At 38.5% G+C, this 19,440-nt stretch overlaps 1 protein-coding gene across 2 annotated transcripts in view; it reads left to right on the forward strand.

Annotated features, from left to right (window-relative positions):
• Positions 1 to 18,778, forward strand: part of Il33 (interleukin 33) — a 31,771-nt gene extending 12,993 nt beyond the window's left edge. Inside the window, exons 2-9 of one of the 2 annotated variants that reach the window (XM_090329953.1) lie at positions 5,512 to 5,619; positions 9,609 to 9,731; positions 10,475 to 10,618; positions 12,654 to 12,779; positions 13,553 to 13,603; positions 14,767 to 14,864; positions 16,219 to 16,300; positions 18,417 to 18,778. In XM_090329953.1, the coding sequence (XP_090186079.1) occupies positions 5,523 to 5,619; positions 9,609 to 9,731; positions 10,475 to 10,618; positions 12,654 to 12,779; positions 13,553 to 13,603; positions 14,767 to 14,864; positions 16,219 to 16,300; positions 18,417 to 18,448 (753 nt within the window). In that variant the 5' untranslated portion in view covers positions 5,512 to 5,522 and the 3' untranslated portion in view covers positions 18,449 to 18,778. Of the gene's footprint in view, positions 1 to 5,511; positions 5,620 to 9,608; positions 9,732 to 10,474; positions 10,619 to 12,653; positions 12,780 to 13,552; positions 13,604 to 14,766; positions 14,865 to 16,218; positions 17,187 to 18,416 lie in introns of those variants that run through there. The other variant, XM_090329952.1, reaches the window with a different exon arrangement.
• Positions 18,779 to 19,440: the final 662 nt, after the last annotated feature.

The following is a 19,440-nucleotide window of genomic DNA, read 5'->3' on the forward strand; positions in this document are numbered from 1 at the left end:
AAATTAAATTCCCAGTTCTGCTTCTTTCCTTCCCACATTTTGAAGAGGGAGAGTGGAATAGGATTAAGAAGGAAAAAACAGGGCTTGGAGTTTGGCCAGTGGTAGAGTGCTTGCTTAGCATGCACAAAGACCCGGATTTGATTCCTCCATACCAGATACAAGGAAAAAGCCAGAAGTGGTGCTGAGGCTCAAGTGGTAGAGCTCTAACCTTGAGAAAGTCCAAGGACAGTGCTCAGGCCCTGAGCTCAAGCCCAGGATTGGCAAAAAAAAAAAAAAAGGAGGGAACAAGAATGGGGAAGTTCTGTCCTCAAGATGGACTAAATTCTGGTCAACATTCTTTTTTTGTGTGTGAAGCAGGCAAGTATTTTAATCTTTCCCAGTCTCAGTATGTTTATCACAAGGGGAGGAGTTCAGTAGAATAGTTTGTAAGGCTCTTGCCTTCTATGCATTTAATGTGATCAATATGGATTAAAGAGTCAAGAAAAGGATTAATCTGTTTGGGGGATACCATTCAATCCTTGACTCTTTTGTGTGTGTGTGTGTGTGTGTGTGTGTGTGTGTGTGTGTGTGTGTGTGCGCGCGCGCGCACGTGCGCGCGCAAGTGTGTGTGGTTCATGGGCCTTGAACTTGGCCTGGGTGCTGTCCAGAGCAATTCAGCTCAAGGCTACCGCCCTTCCCCTGGGCATTGTCCCTGAGCTCTTCAGTTCCTGGCTGCGGCCATACCCTTGAGCCAAGCCCCATTTCCCATCTTCTAGAGGTTAATTGGAAATAAGAGTCTAAGGTCCCTACGTGCCAGGCTGGCTTTGAACCTTGATCCTCAGACCTCAGCCTCCTAAGTAGCTAGGATTAAAGGCATGAAGCACCTGCCCAGATCAACCCTTGACTCTTAAGAAGGGGATTCAGAGGTTTAGCCTAGTGGTAGATTGCTTGCCTACCATGCACGAAGACCTGAGTTCCATTCCTCAGTACCACATACATACATAGAAAAAGCCAGAAATGGTGCTGTGGCTCAAGTGGTAGAGCTCTAGCCTTGAGAAAACCCAAGGACAGTGCTCAGGCCCTCAATTGACGCCCCAAGACAGGCAAGAAAAAAAGGAGGTGTAGAATAGGGATGCTTCACCTGCATTACCTTGAGGATTTTGTTCATGAGACTGTTTTCAAGTAGGCAACATGCATATATGATTGAAGCTCCATGACCCACAAAAAAGAACAAAATAGAGAAGTTAATTGTAAGTTTTGATTTCTATACCAGTATCCTGGGATGAAAATAAAGGTACAAGAAACTTAGAATGCTCTAACTGAAAAAATCAATGCACTATTCACCCTGTTGGTAGAGCTGATTCATATGGAGTTTACATATGTGATTTAAATTATAACTATTTCTTGTATCACTGTGGGGTGTGTGTGTCTGTGCCAGTTTTGGGGCTTGAACTCAGAGTCTGGATGCTGTCCCTAAGCCTTCTCCCTTTTTGTTTCCTCAAGTCCAGTGCTCTACCACTCACTCCATATCTACATTTCTGCATTTTTGGTGTATAATTCAAGATAAGAGCCTCAGACTTTCTTGCCTGGACTAACCCATAATAATCTATGATCCTTGGATCTCAGCGTCCTGTGTAGCTAGGATTACAGGCATGAGCCCCCAGCACTCAGATAGATAACTTTTTTTTTTCTTTGCTAATCCTGGGGCTTGAACTCAGGGCCTGAGTGCTGTCTCTGAGCCTTTAGTGCTTAAGAATAGTGCTCTACTGCTTGAGCTACAGCACAGTTTCTGATTTTTTTCTGAGTAGTTTATTGGGGATAAGTTTCAATGACTTTCCTGTCCAGTCTAGTTTTGAACCATAATCCTCAGACCTCAGTCTCCTGAGTAGCTAGGATTATAGGTGTGAGCCACCAATGCCCAGCTAACTTTTCTTTTTAAATAATCTTTATTAATGTAATTCATTGAGATCTCTTCATTTACATTAATTTCCAATTCTGTTAAGAGGAGTTTCAGAACACCTCATTACATATTTATGTTAGAAATATGATCTCCAAGAACCACTGGAGTCACAATGATAAACATGAAAATAAAGAACTGTCTCAGCAAGGCAAAACTGATTTCTGCAGAAGAATGTGCTAGAAATCGAGCAAGCAAGTTCACAGAGCAGACTGGGTGCTCCTCTATGTATTGCTAACACAGGAGAGATTAAATATCTTCTCGTAAGATTTGTTGAGCTCAGGATCACAATGTGCTTGTGATTGGTTGGTGAATAGGGTAATATGTATTTGCATTTTAAAAAATCTTTGAAATAAGATTAAGTGTACTCCAGTAATCTCAAAACATACCCACATTCTCTGCTATTTCTTGAACTTATGGCACATATCTTTTGAGCTGAGTCTTTTTTTATCCATCTTGGAAAATAAAATTTATTTTTAAAATCCTTCTCCTTTATCCCAAAGCCGTTCCTCTTTTCTTTCTGTATTTGCTGATATTATCTAGGCAGAATAATCAACAAGATCCTAACCACTGGGACTAAGAACTTTTAAGCAACCCACTTTGATAGAAAAGATAGTTTTTCTTGAAATTCCATCTGATTTTTCCTTCAGTGTGTTTTAACACTTGTGTCCATATGAATTCTTCCCCTTCCTAAGCAAGGGAATTACTCACCTCTGAATTTTTAGCTGATGGATCCATCTAAGGCTGTATTTTTGAAGACACAACATTTGCTCCCAACTAAATAATATTAAGAGCTATCCAAATTTGCTATGCCATCTTGCTAGTGGGATGTAATTGTTCTACAATTTCCTCTACTGCCTTCCTAAAGTAACTGAAAAACCTCTGTTGGTTCTGGTCAACATACCTGTTCTACTTTCTTATCAATAGCAGCTCACCAAATCAGTGGCAATTCAAACTCAGCAGCTATTTGATTCACAGCTTTAGAATCATCAGGAATTCATCATTGGACCCTGATGTCATTAATATAAACCTGGAAGTCAAATGACCCACTCAAGTTGAGGTCCCGTTTTTGTCTATGATTTGTTGAAAAGTGTTTTGGTTTTTGAAATGCCAGGGTGAAAAGGATACCCAACTGAACCAAAGTATAGGTTAGCAAAATAAGAGGTTAATTATTAAAAAAAAAATAATTAAGCCAGGCAGTGGCTCACACCTGTAATCCTAGCTACTCAGGAGGCTAAGGTCTGAGGATCAAGGTTCATTGCCAGCCCAGGCACAAAAGGACTTGAGACTCTTATCTCCAATTAACCTTTAGAAAATGGGAAGTGGGGCTTGACTCAAGGGAAGGGTGGTAGCCTTGAGCTGAAGAGCTCGGGAAGAGGACCCAGGCCTAGAGTTCAAGCCCCATGACCCAGAAAGAAAGAAAGAAAGAAAGAAAGAAAGAAAGAAAGAAAGAAAGAAAGAAAGAAAGAAAGAAAGAAAGAAAGAAAGAAAGAAAGAAAGGAAGGAAGGAAGGAAGGAAGGAAGGAAGGAAGGAAGGAAGGAAGGAAGGAAGAATTATTAAAAGACTTTCTGAGTCTGGGATGTAGCTCAGTGGCAAAGCACTTGCCTAGCAAGTGCAATATCCTGGGTTTGATCTCCAGTACAAAATTTAAAAAAAAATAGAATTTCTGGCAAAGTTAGAAAGAACATTAAATTTAAGAAGACCTAATCCCTTCAAAAACCACAGTAAAACTTTCATATGTTGATTATAAAACCTTATTGTCTAGGATTATGATCATGAGTTGCCAGTGCCAGCTTCACTTTTACTCTTTTTGGTAGCTATATTGTATTAAATTTGTCTAGTGAGAAATTCTACATAGTAGCACATATATGCTTCTCTCTGTCTCTCTGTCTCTGTCTCCCTCTTTCTCTCTGACTCTGTCTCTCTCCCTCCCTCTCTCCCTCCCTCCCTCCCTCCCTCCTTCCCTCTCTCCCTCTCTCCCTCTCCCTCTCCCTCCTCTGTCTCTCTGTCTCTCTGTCTCTCTCTCTCTCTCTCTGTCTCTCTCTCTCTGTCTCTCTGTCTCTGTCTCTGTCTCTCTCTCTCTCTCTCTCTCTCTCTCTCTCTCTCTCTCTCTCTCTCTCTCTCTCTCTCTCTCCCCCCCCCCCCCCCAGTTCTGGAGCTTAAAATCAGGGCCTGAGCACTATCCTTGGGCTTTCCTCAAGGCTAGCTCTCTACCACTTGAGCCACAGCGCCATTTCTGGCTTTTTCTATGTATGTGGTACTGAGGAATTGAACCTGAAACTTTGGTACATGCTAGGCAAGCACTCTACCACTAGGCCAAACTCCTGGGCCCACATAGATGCTTTTGACACAAGTTTGTTAAAACAAAAAACAAAAAACTCACTATTTTCTGGCACAACCAAATACTCCATGTTCACCATTATTTCCCACCCCCAAATATGCATTCATTATTTTTTTAGTGGAAAAGTATTTGGAAACTAGAATATGGTAATATCTTGATTGCTGGGCATTTATTTATTGTGGACTCAAATTTAATATCACAGTGTTTCTTATTTTATTTTATTATCAGGTAATGTATAGAGGGGTTACAGTTACATTCGTCAGGTAGTGGGTGCATTACTTCTTGCACATTGATACTCCTTCTCATGTTTTTGTCCCCGGTATCCTCCCCTAACCCCTTCCTTTTTTTTAAATCTCTCTTTGCATACAGGGAGACTTATCTAATAACATCAGCTTATCTACTTATTTCCTCAGGATTAGGACTTTTTTTTTTAATCCTAGGAGCTGGGAGTTTGGCCTAGTGGTAGTGTGCCTGCATGCAGGAAGACCCGAGCTCGATTCCTTGGTACCACATATATGGAAAAAGCCAGAAATGGTGCTCTGGCTCAAATGGTAGAGCTCTATCCTTGAGAAAGCCCAAGGACAGTGCTCAGTCCCTGAGCCCCAGCACTGGCAAAAAAAGAAATCCCACAATTCCAATATCGGTATTACCACTAACAATACATCTACTAAGCAATGTTTAAGATTTTTTTTGCATGGAGATAGAAGGAAAAAACTGAGAGAGTGGGGGAAGGAGTGACATTGTCCAAACAGAAATGTACTCTTTTCCTGACTTATGTAACTCTAATCCCTCTGTAAATCACCTTTATAATAATAATTTTAAAATGTTTAAAAAGATTATTTTCAGTCCTTCTTGCCATATGTACCATGAAAGTATGCTCTGAATACTATATTCAACCTTTCATGAAATAATTTTATGTTTACTATATGATTAGACTATCACTTTCTTTTATGTTTAACCAGTCCTGGGCCTTGAACTCAGGGCCTGAGTACTGTCCTTGGGCTTTCTCAAGGCTAGAGCTCTACCACTTGAATCACAGCTCCACTTTTGGCTTTTTTCTATATATATGGTACTGAGGAATTGAACCTAGGTCTTCATGCATGCTAGGCAAGCACTCTACCACTAGGCCAAACTCCCAGACTAGACTATCAGTTTCATATGAGTAGCCATGACTGTTCTGCTTTGTTTTCAAAGTTGAGATAGTTGAACTAACAGTATATTTCAATCCAACAGAAACCTGAGAAATGAAGCCTAAAATGAAGTACACAACCACCAAAATTTCTCCAGCCCAACTGAACAGCTCAGCCAAAAAATCCCTGGTAAAATCTTGCAAATTAAGAAGTAAGGAATTAGTATTTCTGGCTATTTTCTATATTATTTTTAAATTTGCTATCAAATGCTTGTTAACCCCATGTTCATATATGCTGGCTTGCAAAAGCCACTGAGCTACAAAAGCTGACATAAAAAAAAGAGCGATTGGTAATGATATAATATAGCAGTCTTTGGTTTTGATCAGACAATACATACATACACACATATATACAACACTTTTGCTTATTTGACTCATCACAGGAAAATAATAGCTCAGATAACAAACATATGGACAGAATAAACTTAATAGTTTTTATTGCAATCTTTTCCTTTACCCACACTTTGTCATCAAATGCTAAACCCTTTTCCCTAATGAACAAAATTCTAAACTCAGATTTTCATTCAACCAATATTGTTAACATCCTCTGATATATAACCTATGGCCTTAACTTGTGATGATTTTTCACAATTTTTATTGTTATTATAAAGATGATGTACAGAGAGTCTATAGTTAAGTAAGTCAGGTAAAGAGTCTATTTGTTTTTGTGCAACATCACCCATTCCCTTGCTCTCTCCTAGTTTCTCCCTCCTGTCCCCGTCCATAAATTGAACAGTTTAATTTCAACATAGTGTCTAGTATATACCACTGCTAAATTTATTCTCCCCATGTTAACTTGTGATTAATGACGAAAGCGAGAACGTGTGATGATATTAGAATAATCTAGGCCCTAAATAAATCAGAATTGTGGAACTGATGCTAAAATCTAGAATAAGATGAAAGGGAACTAAAGATAAGTAACAACTATAGATCTGACATGATAGGAGTTATGTCTATGATCTTTAATCATATCTACCTATGAAAGGAACCTGCAAATACACAGTTTTTCATATGAGAGCAATAACCAAAAAGAGTTAACAAGGCTCTGGTAGACTGGAAAGTATAGAAACACGGTAGACCCTGGTACATTTTGTCCTTCATTCTCTTCCATATGAAAATCTTTAAGGCCAGAGGAGAAATCAGTACTTTAAAATGTCAGTCTGGGAGCAATGTGGAGGTTTCTTAAATAACTGAAAATAGACCTTCCCTATGATCCCGCCATACCACTCCTGGGCATCTATCCTGAACACCATAACCCAAGATAAGATAAGGACACCTGCTCAGCTGTGTTTATCTCTGCACTATTCACAATAGCCAAGCAATGGAAACAACCCAGATGCCCTACTGCAGATGAATGGATATAAAAATTGAGGTATATATACAGTGGAATTCTACATAGCTAACAGACAAGATAAAATAATGGCATTTGCAGGGAAGTAGACAAATCTAGAGTGAATCATGTTGAATGAAACAAGTCAAGACCAAAGGAATAAAAGGCACATGGTATCCTTAATATGTGGCTATTAGATCCAAACAGTACAAGAGCGATGACTCAATATTTGCGTACCCAGTGCTATTTGGAAATATAAACACAACTACATAGACTTAAAAATTTATGACTCTATAGACATAATGTTTTATTACATAGATTAAGATGTATCTATGACATACAAACCCTCAGCCTAATTTTAATTATGTTCTAAAATCTAAGTGCCAGTGATTGTATCCCTTCTTGAATACTTGTTTGTTAAATACATCATTTGAAATATGATGTAAAAATCAATGTTAATAAATTCTTTAATTAAAAAAAATGTCAGTCTAAGGGCCAGGAATGTGGCCTAGTGGTAGAGTGCTTGCCTAGCACTCACGAAGACCCAGGTTCGATTCCTCAGTACCACATACATAGAAAAAGCCACAAGTAGTGCTGTGGCTCAAGTGGTAGAGCACTAGCCTTGAGAAAGCCCAAGGACAGTGCACACGCCCTGAGTTCAAGCCCCAGGAGTGGCAAAAAAAAATGTCATCCTGTCCCTTCTTGTTTGTCATGAGGCTCTTGCTTATTGATGCTGTTTTGGTAAGGAGGGGAGGGACTAATTCAACTAATTTCTGAATTTCAAGGATATCACAGTTAAATAGTCCATTTGCTTGTAGCTGACTTAAAATGCTGTGAGCAGAACCAATGACAAGGTGGAAGTCACTTCTGGGGCACTAATGCCAAATTTTAAATAACCCCTCCTTATGAGACCACTTATCTACACCACCCAGAGGACGGTAAAAGATAATCCCCAAGGCATTTATATGGCTCTGGAATACAGCACATTATTTTTCATTGCCACCTAAGAAGATCCTCTAAGAGTACTGGTAAAGTAGTCTTTTGCGATTTTATGGAATGGGGGACCATGGTCTTACTAGGTACACACTCTCTCACCTGAGCTATATACAGAGTTCTTTGCTTCTACCTTGTTTTTCAGATATACTTTTAGTTATTTTACCCATGCTGGTCTCGGGCTGTAACCATCCTATTCTGGCCTCTCTCTAATAGCTGGAATCACAAGGTAGGGTTACAGCATACCCAGCTTATTTTTGAGATAAGGTCTCATTTATCCAGACTTAGCCTTGCATCAGAATTCTCCTATCTCCATCTCTCAAGTAGTTGAGGTTACAGGTATGTACCAACAGGCCAAGATTTTAGTTTGATACTAAAACTACAATGGTTTAAACATTCCTAATGAAAAAGTTAATCAGTAGCCAGTCAGTTTGTGAGAGATATGAACTAAAACTCAACATGCAAGAAATCTCACACCTATCTTTTTTTTTTTTAACAAACTGCTCTGAAGTTCCAGATAAGGCAAAAAAAAAGGTATATTTAACTCCTTCACCTACCTTAGTCTACTAGGATGAGACAATTCACAAAGCCCCATAACAATATCCAACCAGTACAGGTATGTATACCTCAGACATTTTACGTTGAGTACCAACAATGTACAGAACTTAATGAAAGCTCTCTCCAAACTTTCCCCTTCTCATTCCTCATTTATCTAAATGTGAGACATGGAATAGGGTTGTACTCCGCTCAAGTCAATTTATAGAAGAGGAAAAAGGTAGGGGGACAGTAATACAAGGGTAGACCCAGGCAAAATGTGAGCTTTGGATGTGAGTCAGTGCTAGATTGCCTGCCTAGCAATTAAGGATGAATCCTTAATTCAAATCCCATTAACACTAAAAGAATTTTTTTAAGATAATAAAAAGAATTAAAATATAAATGTGTAGCTCATCTAAAGGAAACTAAAGATCTCAAAACACTGTGTCTAGTTGGGCAGGTGGCTCAGGCCTGTGATCCTAGCTACTCAGGAGGCTGAGATCTGAGGATCAAAGCCAGCCTCCGATAAGCCACTAGAAAACCAGAAGTGGTACTGTGGCTCTAGGGGTAGGGCAGTAGCCTTGAGCTGAAGAGGTCAGGACAGCACCCAGGCCCAAAGTTCAAGCCCCACAACTGACAAAAACAAACAAACAAAAACCACTGTGTCCATATCTCTACCTGAGGATCATTGTCCAGAACTAAGTAAAAATCAATCCTTTCTAATCTAATGTAGCCATTTAAGATCTCGGTGGATGAGGGAGCATCAGTGTTATCTTGTGAACACTAAGGAACCACTGGAAATGGTTAAGAGGGAAAAACAAATGGAACTTAATTTAGATAGATCACTTTGGTGTGAGTATGAAGACAATAAAAGAGTACAAAAATGAACTGATACTCCAGAGTTTTCTAAAGACCAAAAGATTTTCATATCTTATTGGGCAGCAAAATACATCCTGGAATTCCTTTATTTGTTAAATTCCAAACTGAACCAACATGAAGTCTTTCTCTCACTTTGTATAAACTTTCCTGTTTCACTAAAACATTGTTTTTTTGATGAAGGCATGATCCCACAGTCCCTGTTGAAGATGCAACATATATACACTAAATGCTCTACATTAGTTCTGCCTTAGTTCTAAAATCTAAACCTCTCTGCTTTTGAAACTAGTTTCAAGAGTTGTTGATAAAAATATCTACACATCCTTTCTTTGACTTTTGTACTTAGGATTTATAAAGAGGTAAAGATGAAATGGCTGAAAGTGTCACATGTTTTTTCCAATTGTTTAGAATCCCCAAACAAAGCTGAAGAAACTTGCCATGTGTACTGTATGAGACTGCGCTCTGGCCTCACCATAGAAAAGAAAGCTTGTCACTTCAGGAAAGAAATGACTAAAGAGTGTTCACTAAAAGGTAAGAGGGGGGCAGGAGCCTGTCCTAATGATAGAATGCTTGACTAGAATGCACAGACCCCTGGGTTCGATTCCTGGGTACTACATACACAGAAAAAGACGGAAATGATGCTATGGCTCAAGTGGTAGAGAGCTAGCCTTGAGAAAGCCCAAGGACAGTGCTCAGGCCTCGAGTTCAAGTCCCAGGAGTGGCAAAAAATAAAAATAAACAAATAACTAAAAACAGGTAAGAGAAATTGTATGTTTTTTGCAGGAATGATTGACATCTGTTTGCCTGCAAATATCACATCTAAAATAATTCTTCTTCTTACTCAAATTTTCTTTGTGGAAAGGAATAAAGATGATAAATTGTTTATTGCCCATCTTCAAAAGGGCATATCAAGAGTTCCTAAGACCTCAAGAAAGATGGTTATATTGACTGAAAATGGAAGATATAGACTTTTATGTAGGTGTGTTTACATTATTTCCAAATGATATTTTTTAATTTAAAGGAAGTAACTCAATGATTTACAGTGGTTGATTCTGAGTGTTCACACGCTGGTGAGTAGTTTTCTCCTTTCTGGTGTGCTCTACCCAGGCAAAAGTGTGCTGGGACGTGTTGCTCCCATCAGGCCTGGGGAGCTCAAAGCCCTGGGATCTGTGATCACCATCGGTGTGCAGCCTCCACTGCAAATCATCCAAAGAGCACTGTATCTTTGAAGAGTGAGAAGTATGGTCCACTCTACCTCTGTTCCTATCCTACAGGTAAAGAGCACAAGGAAACAGTTGCTTATCAAGAGCCCACTGCATCGTACTCTATCTTTAGAGCACATAGGTACAAAAAACATAATTTAACAAGTGTCCGGTGTGCAACCAGTGACAATGTTCACGTGGGAGGTGAAGATGGAGGTAAGACATAGGACTCTGGCAAGTGGTAGTCGCTCAAGTGTATGTCTTCATGCGTGCATGGAAAGAAACTTCTTTCCATTTGCTGTTTGTATACATATCTAATGGCATCTAGATGCAACAGAACTGAACTAACAATCCATGTTATCCGACAGTTAGCATTCCATTATTATTTTGAAATGTTTGCTTATGGGCTGAAATTCCACACACGTTATCATTGAGTAAAATGTAGTATCGTAGCTGGCTGCCAGTGGTTCACATATGTAATCCTCACTACTCAGGAAACTGAGATCTGAGGATCATGGTTTGAAGCCAGTCTGGGCAGAAAAGTCCCCATGAGACTCTTATCTCCTACTAACCACACAAAAACTGGAAGTATGGCTGTGTCTCAAAGTGGTAGAATAGTAGCCTTGAGCAAAAGAGCCTAAGGACAGTAAGTAGGCCCTGAGTTCAAGCTCCATAACCACCACCAACCACAACAATATACATATATATGCATATATATTCCTTAAAATACACGAGGAACTAAAAAAAATTACCCCCCAATGCACAGAACTAACAAATGATTCAACAGATGGGCAATAGACCTAAAGACTTCTCAGAAGTAAGAATGGCAAATAAACAGAAGAAGAAATGTTCCACATCCCTAGCCATAAAGGAAATGCAAATCAAAACAACTTTGAAATTCTTTTTTATCTCAGTTAGATTAGCCACCTTCAAAAATTCAAACAACAACAAATATTGGCAGGAATGTGGAGAAAAAGGAACCCTAGTGCACTCTGGAAGGTAGTTTGTGAAGTTAAGTGAGGTAAGCCAAGCTCAGAAAAACAAATGGTGCATGTTTTCTCTCATTTGTGAAAACTAGATCTAAAATATAACTGGACATAATAACTTATACAGAACTTTAAGCATTCACACACAGTCAGACCAAAGGAGAATACAAGTAAAGGAGGAGCCCAAAGGCGTAACTCCCCTCAACGTTTAAAATACTATCTAAACAAACTATAAGAAATGGAAACAGGTTATTTATGTTGTTGGTGTGGTGTCTGTATGTACTTTTTTCCTTCACATATATAGTAAATCTCTGTTTTGACCTGTACATACCAGTAACATGCCAAGCCCTGAGTTTAAGATCCAGGAGAAGAAAAAAGTAAAGTAAAATAATATATAATAAAAATATAATATGCATATATATTCTTTTTCTCACATAATTCTATAATGTATAGATAATATAGTAAACTTTTTCCTCCTGGCCTCAGAAGCCCCTAAATCTATTCTTTTTTTTTTTTTTTTGCCAGTCCAGGGCTTGAGCTCAGGGCCTGAGCACTGTCCTTGGATGTTCTCAAGGCCAGAGCTCTACCACTTGAGCCTCAGCACCACTTCTGGCTTTTTTCTAGTATGTGATACTGAGGAATCGAACCCGGGTCTTCGTGAATGCTATGCAAGCACTCTACCACTAGGCCAAACTCCGGGCCCTAATCTACTCTATTTTATTATAACAGGCTTTAAAGAAATATTAGCATTTTGAATGTGCACTGTGACACTAAAACATGTAAGAACACTACTCTGTCTCTGTTATTGAGTCAGGGGGAGATTGTGTTTACACCTGCATTCTCCTGGACTGTGAGAAATCCAGGTGAACATTCACTAGTCATGGATATCAAAATATAGTCCTTTTTTTCCTACAGTTCCCTAGACTAGAGTAAGCCAACAAATGGAGACATATTCAGGCAATTCCTGTCATCCAACTAATTCCTTTCTCCCCACCAAACCCTCCCACAAATCCACTGACATAGCCTCCTAGGACAGCCATTCATTCAGATGACCTTTAATTCAATTCAAGTGTCACATATCAGCCTGGGAGCCGGGAGGTGTGTAAAGCTGGGCCAAAGGTCTATCCCACAGTGACAAAGTACAGCTCAAACTGGAAAGAAAATAGGAAAATACTTCAATGAAGCACTTCAAAAAAAAAACCAGCCAAAACCAAAGAATTGCTTATAGGAGCAAATTTTTTGATGACAATTTTTTTTCTTAACAGGAATTTCACCTATTGTAGAATCTTGTGCTTCGCTGAGCACATACTATGATAAATGTGTTAGGTTTGTTTTGGAGGATGGAAGCTATGTGATCAATGTTGAAGACTTGGGAGAAGATGAAGAGAAAGGTAGAATATTTCCTTGTGTGTATAATTATGTAATGATGTCTAGTAAGACTAGAAAAACATAGATCTACCAAGCCATCAATAATGGGTTAATTCAAACATAGTAAACTGATTTCATATGTTATAGCAAATTCCACTGCATTTCAGGTGGAAGCCTGATTATATTTTATGTTGAGAAGATTCAGAAGTTTGGAAAGGTTCTTCAGGAAAAAAAAAAAGTAGAGGTGGTGAAAATATATCTATCGTGAAATAAAGAAAGAGAAATCACAGTTTTGCTTTCTGATTATCCACTAGATCTTTCTAATCTTATGAGATTACCAAACTTTAACCTTTATTAAAAGAATATGTGGGGCCAGGCGTTTGGCCTACTGGTGGAGTGCTTGTCTAGCATGCACGAAGACCTGAGTTTGATTCCTCAGTACCACATACATAGAAAACAGCCAGAAATGGTGCTGTGGCTCAAGTGGTAGAGCTCTGGCCTTGAGAAAGCCCAAGGACAGTGCTCAGGCCCTGAGGTCAAGGCCCATGACTGGCAAAAAAAATAAAACCCAAAAAACAAAAAGAAAAGAATAGGCCACTGTAATAAATATTTCAATAACTATGTTAGAGATTTCATCAGCTCATATTCATACTTTGAGATCTTTCTTAGAGACACAAGTTTTACTTAGTTGATATGTAATAAGGAGGAAAGATATTCTCTGATGTTATATAAATAGAAATTAAATCCTTTGATAAAATTGTAGCTCACCAAAGTGCTTTTATGCATTCTCTTTCAGACAAGGTATTATTGCGTTTTTATGAGTCTTCATACCCTTCAAGTGAATCAGGTAATTTGGAGATCGGCCTCGCTTTTATGTTTCAATGCTAACTTTGGGAGTAAGAATAAATCTAGAGTATTCATGGAAAAGAGAAGGCAGTTTCAGAAGGTTCTTTCCAACCCAAGCTCATGGCAAAATCTTTGTCTATTGAGGATTTATTGTAGCTCATCTATTCCTTTTTTTTTTTTGGAGCAAAGTTAGGATGAAAGTTAGGCTACTTTTAATAAAGATATGTCTTAACCAGGGCTAAAAATGCAACTCTGCTCAAAGCTTGTCCACAGTCACAGCTCCTTTTACTTTGTAGCTTTGCCAATATCTGCATAGTTCAAGATCCTTTGCTACTGTCACACTGTCCAACCAAAAGGACCATTTAGGGCACAACTGGGAGTGATACCTGACACTTGCACTCACTTCACATTGATCAGAATTGAGTCCTATCGTGACATTTTGCTATAAGAAGGTTGACTTGAAGATGTTCTAATGTTACAAAGGAGAAAAGATGGATATTAGGGGAAAATGATGACCAGAGAAGTAGCCATTAGAATCAAAATTACTATTAGAAAACATTTTTTTTTGGTCTGTGTTGGGGATTGAACTCTGGGCCTGGGCGCTGTCCCTGAGCGATTCAGTTCAAGGCTACTGCACTACCTCTTGAGCCACAGTACTACTTCCAGTTTTCTAGTGGTTAATTGGAGATAAAAGTCTCACGGTCTTTAGTGCCTAGGATGGCTTTGAACCGTGATCCTTAGATCTCAGCCACCTGAGTAGGTAGGATTACAGGCATGAGCCACCGCACCTGGCTTAGAAAACATTTTTTAATCTAATTTCCCCCTTCAAGATATTTGGAGTATTTTTAGGAGAGGACAGGCAGAATGAGGCTTTGAATTCAAAGCTTTACCTGAGATAAATCCCTTAATCCTCCTTCAAGGAATTTTAGAAGTACTACCTACTTTTTTAATAAGTATATACTTATTTAATAATGACTCTTTAGTTTCCTTTGGGTACAAATATTTCTAAGTCAAAGAAGTATTTTTCTTATTTTCTTAAAAGACTGTTTTGCTAGGTACTAAATTTATTTAAACTAAGGTAGGTTTTAAGTTATTCATCTTAATTGATAGGTAAAATCCCATGGATTACTCTTGTACCTCACATAATTATCCTTTTAATGTAAGGTGATGGTGTTGATGGCAAGCTGTCAATGGTAAACCTGAGTCCTAAAAATGACACAAATTTCTGGCTGCATGCTAACACCAAGAAGTGCTCTGTGGAGGTAATGGAAACATGATTATCTAACTGTCATGATTTACTCTATCTGTCTATATTTAAGTGTTTGAAGTATTTTGAAGAGTTTTGTTGGTGCTGTGGTAAATAAAACCCAGTCAACTCTTGTAGTAGGGAAGGGAAAGAAGTAGAATGTGTGGCTTTTCTACTGAAAGTGTGGTCTTGCCTGCCACACAGCATCGCCTGGGAGCTTGTTAGAAATGGAGACCTTCAAGCATCAAACTGGATCAGAGTTAGCAATTATACAATCCTTCAGACAATTTACAACTTCATTAAAGGCTGAGAACCCTGCAATATAGAACAGCCTCAAGTTATTTCTATTTGGCTTTAGGAACTATGTTCTTCCTGCAAGTGTTTCTTTGTAAAATAAATTTATGCCCTGTCTGCTAAAGGAAGAGTAGCAAATATGTCCATGGGTAAATATTTATGGATAGTATGCCAATCTATATATAATCATAGGATTCACTGCATATTTTTCTTTTCTTTTCTTTTTTGCCAGTCCTGGGGCTTGAACTCAGGGCCTGAGCCCTGTCCTTAGGCTTTTTTCTCAAGGCTTGTACTCTGCCATTTGAGCCACAGTGCCACTTCTGGTTCCTCTATGTATGCACTTCCAAGGAATCAAACCCTGGTCTTCATGCCTGCTAGGCAAGCGCTCTACCACTAGGCCAAACTCCCAGCCCAAAACACAAAGTTTTGAAGTTAAGTAGTATACGCATTGAGACATTAGCAGTGGATGGTTGTCAGCATTTTCCTTAGCACAATATTTCCAGGTTTATATCCCATAATTTCTAGTATATATAACTACTCAAAAGTAAGAGTATCTCACACTGAGTTCTCATACATACTAAATACTTGCTAAATAATTTACAAGCATTATCCCACCTAATTCCCATTGTTAAGTCTATGGTGGAGTTTTATATTGGTCAACTATTGCTGTGTAATAAGCCATCCCAAAACTTAATGGCTTAAAGTAGTGATCATTTCTATTACTCTTTTTTCTGTATGTAAGTTGGGAATCAACTGAGCCAGACAGAACACTGGCTAGACTAAAACACTGAGACTTGAGAGATAAAGTCAGGTGCCCAAGAACAGTACACATAAAAAGACTGCCACATTCCGATCCAGTCATTCTAAGCCATGTGCCTACGTATACTATCAGTGAATCACATTAACTCTCCCTGCCATCCGTGACCCTTTACTCACTCCTTCCTCCCTCTTCTCCCCGAACTAGCAGGCTTTCTAGAAATACAAAGTTATAAATAATTATTCCTGTTTAGGTTCTAACATAGGAAGAAAAGTTGACTCTGGACTTCCCCTCATTGCTTTTTCTTTTGTTCCCTCAGTTTCAAAAGGGTAAAAGCCCATTGCCAGACCAGGCCTTCTTCGTTCTTCATAAGGACTCCTCTGAATTTGTTTCATTTGAATGTAAGAATAATCGTGGAACATATATAGGAGTAAAAAATAATGGCCTTGCTCTAATAAAGAGAAATAGTATGACTATTGAGAATATCATGTTTAGGCTCTCTCCTCTAACTCTACTGTGATGGGAAGCTGTGGATCTTGTTTCCCAACTCCAAATGCTACCACTAATAAGGGATAAAAAAGAGATAAGCAATATCTAAGGGGGAATACTTACAGTACTGAGGAACATTTTCCTTCTTATATATATATGAATTGTGTTTTTTTCTGATACCTTTTCTTTTTTATTTCCCTCTGTATCACTACATCTCCAATAAAAATACAGGTCTAAAATATATATATATATATGTCTATTAAATAGCTATTAGCAAAGAAACTTTTTTTGCCAATCCTGGGGCTTGAACTCAGGGCCTGGGCAGTATCCCTGGGCTTTCTCAAGGCTAGCCCGCCACCACCTGAGTCACAGCATCACTTCCGGCTTTTTTCTCGGTATTGGTACTGCAGAATTGAACCCAGGGCTTCATGCATGCTGGATGAGCACTCTACCACTAGGCCATGCTCTCAGCCCAAGTAAAGAAACTTCTAAAACAGACATATCCTTTAATATACTTGCTCTACATTTCATCCAGAAGGAACTTCGCTTTAGAGACCTTGGTAGGAGACTGCCACAGTTGAGGTCGTTCTGTGGGCAGAGATCCATTTTTAGAAAGCTACATAATTTTCACTGATTCCAAACATTGGGTTGAAATACTAGAGATGCTAGTAAAAATACCAAATGCTGTTGTGTGGATTCACTGTTTCTTGCCCAGTACAAAATACCAAGTGTGTTACAGTTAGATGCCCTAGGGAACACACTGAGATAAGCCTTGTTTTTTTTGTTGTTGTTGGGTTTTTTTTTGCCAGTCCTGGGCTTGATCTCAGGGCCTGAGCACTGTCCTTGGACTTTCTCAAGGCTAGAGCTCTACCACTTGAGCCTCAGCACCACTTCCGGTTTTTTTCTGTATATGTGGTACCGAGGAATCGAACCCGGGTCTTCGTGCATGCTAGGCAAGCACTTTAACCACTAGGCCAAACTCCCGGCCAGATAAGCCTTGTTTTTGTCAAGAGTTATGGCATAATAAATGCCTGCATAACTAGGCAGAAACAGTCAATGAGTGAAGAGAGAAGGATAACTGAAAAACTAAAGAAAATGAATCTGATGTTTATAAAGTGAATCATGTACCTTCTAATGGTTTTATTTTAAAAGTTCTGATTTTTAGGTAGTGAGTTAACTTTAAACAACTCATTTTTTTATTAGAAAATGAAACAAATTTTAGTTTCCATATAATTGAAATTCTTAGAAATATTTAATGTAGTAATACTTTTTTTAAGTACTAGTCTACATGAACACAGTAGGGCATCTAAGTAGTATCAGACGTCAGTACCACAGTGGATCCAGAAATCCCCTAATTTGTTCGTTGGCAGAAGAGTTATAACTAACATAAAAAAATGTCACTATTGCCCCTTCATGTCTATGGCACACTATGTCCTTATCTAGGTTTCCAAAGATCTCTGACTTTTTAAACTCAATTTTTTTCATTACCTGTATGTAGTTAGAACCATGACTTCCTGATACATGCATCGCCTCAGCACAATTTCTTCTCTCCCTTGCCGCTCATGTGTGTATAAATTCCTTTGTGTACTTACTCAATGGCCCTGCTTACTCTGGACTATTCATTTTACTTTTGTCCCTTCTTCAGTAGTTTTGTCTCATTTTGTTTTATTTTTGATTCGCTCTGCAGTTCAGGCTAACCTCAACTTCCTATCTGAACTGCCAATGTTGGGGTCCTAGATGCCCAGTGACAAACACCTAGATGGTCTTCTTCTTCTCTTTTGACAAACCTGTCCTTGCTACTATACCCCTGAGCTTCATTTATATTTTGTCTTCTGTATCCCAATACCTTCATTCTGCTTTGTTTACCTTACTGTAGTACTTTTATACATATACTTATTACAAAAAATTTTATTGAACACCTTTACATTTCACTGTTACTAAGACAGCCAGGTAATGTTTTTGACTTCAAGGGCAATGTTTTTTCATTTATTTAGAAGCCATAATAACTTCTACCAAAATGTTTCATAGGTGTAACACAAGAAAATGTCAAAACACAGTAATAGAAAATTGATGAAATCCAACTGTCTTTCAAACTATGGACTTTTAATTCCTAATTTGTTGAGACTTACTGGATATAATTGCTAATGGAATGTAAGATGAAAGAGGCTGAGAATTACTGTGCCAGATTGCATAATCAAATAAAATATATCATTATTTTGTGAAAGTATTGGTTTCTATTATAGAAACAAAAATAAGAACAGAATGTTATTCCCTCTGAAAAACACTAAATGTTAATTAACTATGTGTATCTATAGATAAAAGTAATTATTATGTAACCACATATATCTATGACATTGTTTGTGATCTTGAATAAACTTTTTTTAAGCATGCATGACTATCATTTTATTTTATTTATTTTGGGGGCTTGAACTCAGGGCCTGAGCACTGTCCTTGGGCTTTCGCAAGGCTAGAGCTCTACCACTTGAGCACAGCCCCACTTCTGGCTTTTTCTATGTACGTGGTACCAAGGAATCAAACCCAGGTCTTCATGCTTGCTAGGCAAACACTCTACCACTAGGCCAAACTTTCAGCCCTGACTGTCATTTTATCATGAAAAGACTCAATACACTGAAACATTTAAGTGAAAGTAGACATGTGCCAAATCATCCATGTTGGTATGTGAGGTAGGTCACTTGCCTGATAACTTAGAGGATTCAAGGGAGGAAATTGTCTGTTTTACCTTTGATCATTGTAGTGTTAGTACAAAGAAAGTATTGGATGACCTTTACTCACATCCAAACATCCAACATGTTTTTGCATTAGAAATTAGTCTGTTTTTGAACTCCTTATTTATGTTGAAACTTTTTTCTTCCTTCCTTCTTTTCTTCTTTCCTTCCTTCATTCCTTCCTTCCTTACCTCCCTTTCTCTTTCCTTCCTTCTTCCCCCTCTCCTTCCTTCCTTCCTTTCTTCATTTCTTCCTTCCTTCCTTCCTTCCTTCCTTCCTTCCTTCCTTCCTTCCTTTCTTCCTTCCTTCCTTCCTTTCCTCCTCTC

Source organism: Megascapheus bottae, chromosome 3 (genome assembly GCF_031878675.1).
Source record: "Megascapheus bottae isolate mThoBot1 chromosome 3, mThoBot2.hap1, whole genome shotgun sequence".
NCBI lineage: Eukaryota > Metazoa > Chordata > Mammalia > Rodentia > Geomyidae > Megascapheus > Megascapheus bottae.